The 1830-nt window shown below is 51.2% G+C and overlaps 1 protein-coding gene across 1 annotated transcript; it reads left to right on the top strand.

The window, feature by feature from the left end:
- The first annotated feature begins 276 nt into the window (after positions 1 to 276).
- LOC123159781 (bromodomain-containing protein 4B) lies at positions 277 to 1419 on the top strand. Its single transcript, XM_044577607.1, has 2 exons — positions 277 to 749; positions 1010 to 1419. Exons 1-2 carry the CDS (start codon positions 398 to 400, stop codon positions 1021 to 1023), a joined length of 366 nt encoding a protein of 121 aa, XP_044433542.1. The 5' UTR covers positions 277 to 397; the 3' UTR covers positions 1024 to 1419.
- The last annotated feature ends 411 nt before the right edge of the window (positions 1420 to 1830 follow it).

Genomic DNA, 1830 nt, shown 5'->3' with positions numbered 1-1830 from the left:
TATCTCTCCCGTTTGCAACGCACGGGCATATGTGCTAGTGAATACCAATATAGTGTACAACTTTGATGTGGAACCTGCTTCAAGAACCAAAAAATCTCCACATGGAGCAAGGTTATGACACCCTTAAGAGTCCTATTCTGATAACACATGTGCTTATTCTTTTAACACCTAAAGCCGATCCGCACTAGAGACTCAAACGAGCCGAACTGCACACACCAAAAAAACCCACCTCAAACCCCCTTCTATCAGCCCCGTTCGTCACACCCCAACCCACCCCATCTATCGCTGGCCCAACCCTTCTCCCCCACCAAACCTCCCCTTCCTTCCTCCACCTCCTTTCGCCGCCGCCGCCCCTACCCAGGACCGACCGGCGCCACCTCTCTCCGCCCCCATCTGCATGTTACTCCTCCCACCTTCCTCCCGCGGTCGCCAGGAGCCGGCGCACTTCCGCCACGAACCCCCTGCCTCCCTCCACTGCGACGGGAACTACCCCCACCGCGCCCAACCTTCATCCAACGCCACCGGCAGCCACGACCGCCTCCGCACGCCCCACGCCCCGGCATCCCCTCCTCCTTCTGCCACCATGCCCACCACCGCCGCCCCACTCCGGTCACAATGCGCCGCACCATCGTGCCTCCACGGTGCTTCGGTCGCGACCCACGCTGTAGGATCCGGTGACCCCGGCCACGGATCCATGCATCCCGTGCCGGATTCAAGCTCTTCTCATCCACTGCCCCGCCCCATCTCTGGTAAGCAGGATTCAGAACGACACCCACCGAGTGCCTCTGCGAACTCCTCCCGACCATGGATCCACCGAGTGGTTGGTGGCCAGCACCACTCAGCACCATGCCTCTCCACCCCCCGTGCCCAAACGACCTCCTGCTTCACGCCGTCACGCCCCCGACGACGATGAGATTTGTGTTTTTTGTGTTCTTCTAAAGAGAAATAAGAGTGCCAATGCAGTCCACTGTTCTTTGCTCTTGAGGTTCATTTTACTCTTTTTTTGCAGAAAAAGATAGGTGATGCAGTCCGTCGGTCCCCTACCACGGCAAACTTGGTCGACGGACGGGATCCTACTCCTGGTGTTTTGCATGTGAACATTCTCATGCCCGCCTGAAGTGCACTGCTGCTTAGCGCTTGTGGATTATCGGCAGCTGCTGTGCAGTACGCATCAACAATAGCCGTAGCAAAACCATATCAACAATAGCCGTAGCAAAACCATTCCACTATCCTCCCTTGGGGAAATTTTGGGTGTTGTTGATGCAGTGCAACGCGCCTATTTGTGCTGTTCGGCTCTATTTTTTTGGATGTAATTATTTTCCAATTATTTCGTGCGTACTTGTGCGGTTTAGATTGTTCTTAAAAACCGGGTACACAGCATGTTTTCGTGCTCACGTTGTTCATATGTTCATGTCCACACCTAGACCATTCCTCACACGACTACTTTGGCTGGAACCTCATACCTGTGCTCCATCGGGAGCTCTTGGGAATTTACTGTACTTTATTTTGTTTCTAAAATTGTGTGATTTTTGTTTGCTTGTTGAACATGAATAGAAGTTCATTATGTACCTTTGTTTGTAAAAAAAATGTCGGGAAAAAGTATGAAGTTCACTACTTCCGTCAGTGTGGTTTGCTACTTTCGTCTCCTGTAGTGCAGAACACACGAGGAAAATAATGTCAAAGAACTACGGTTCACTTTGATTGGCTCTAAGGATCACTTCCGCTCAACCATGCAAAATTCAAAAAGGTGTTTTGAAAAAAATCAGTACACTAGCGTATTTATCAAAAAAGTAGTTTGAAAAAGACAAAAAAGTCACGCGACCCACTTTG

The sequence above is a fragment of the Triticum aestivum genome, chromosome 7B (genome assembly GCF_018294505.1).
Source record: "Triticum aestivum cultivar Chinese Spring chromosome 7B, IWGSC CS RefSeq v2.1, whole genome shotgun sequence".
Taxonomy (NCBI): Eukaryota; Viridiplantae; Streptophyta; class Magnoliopsida; order Poales; family Poaceae; genus Triticum; species Triticum aestivum.
The sequence above is the reverse complement of the archived record's forward strand: the minus strand, read 5'-3'. Positions and strand labels throughout refer to the sequence as shown.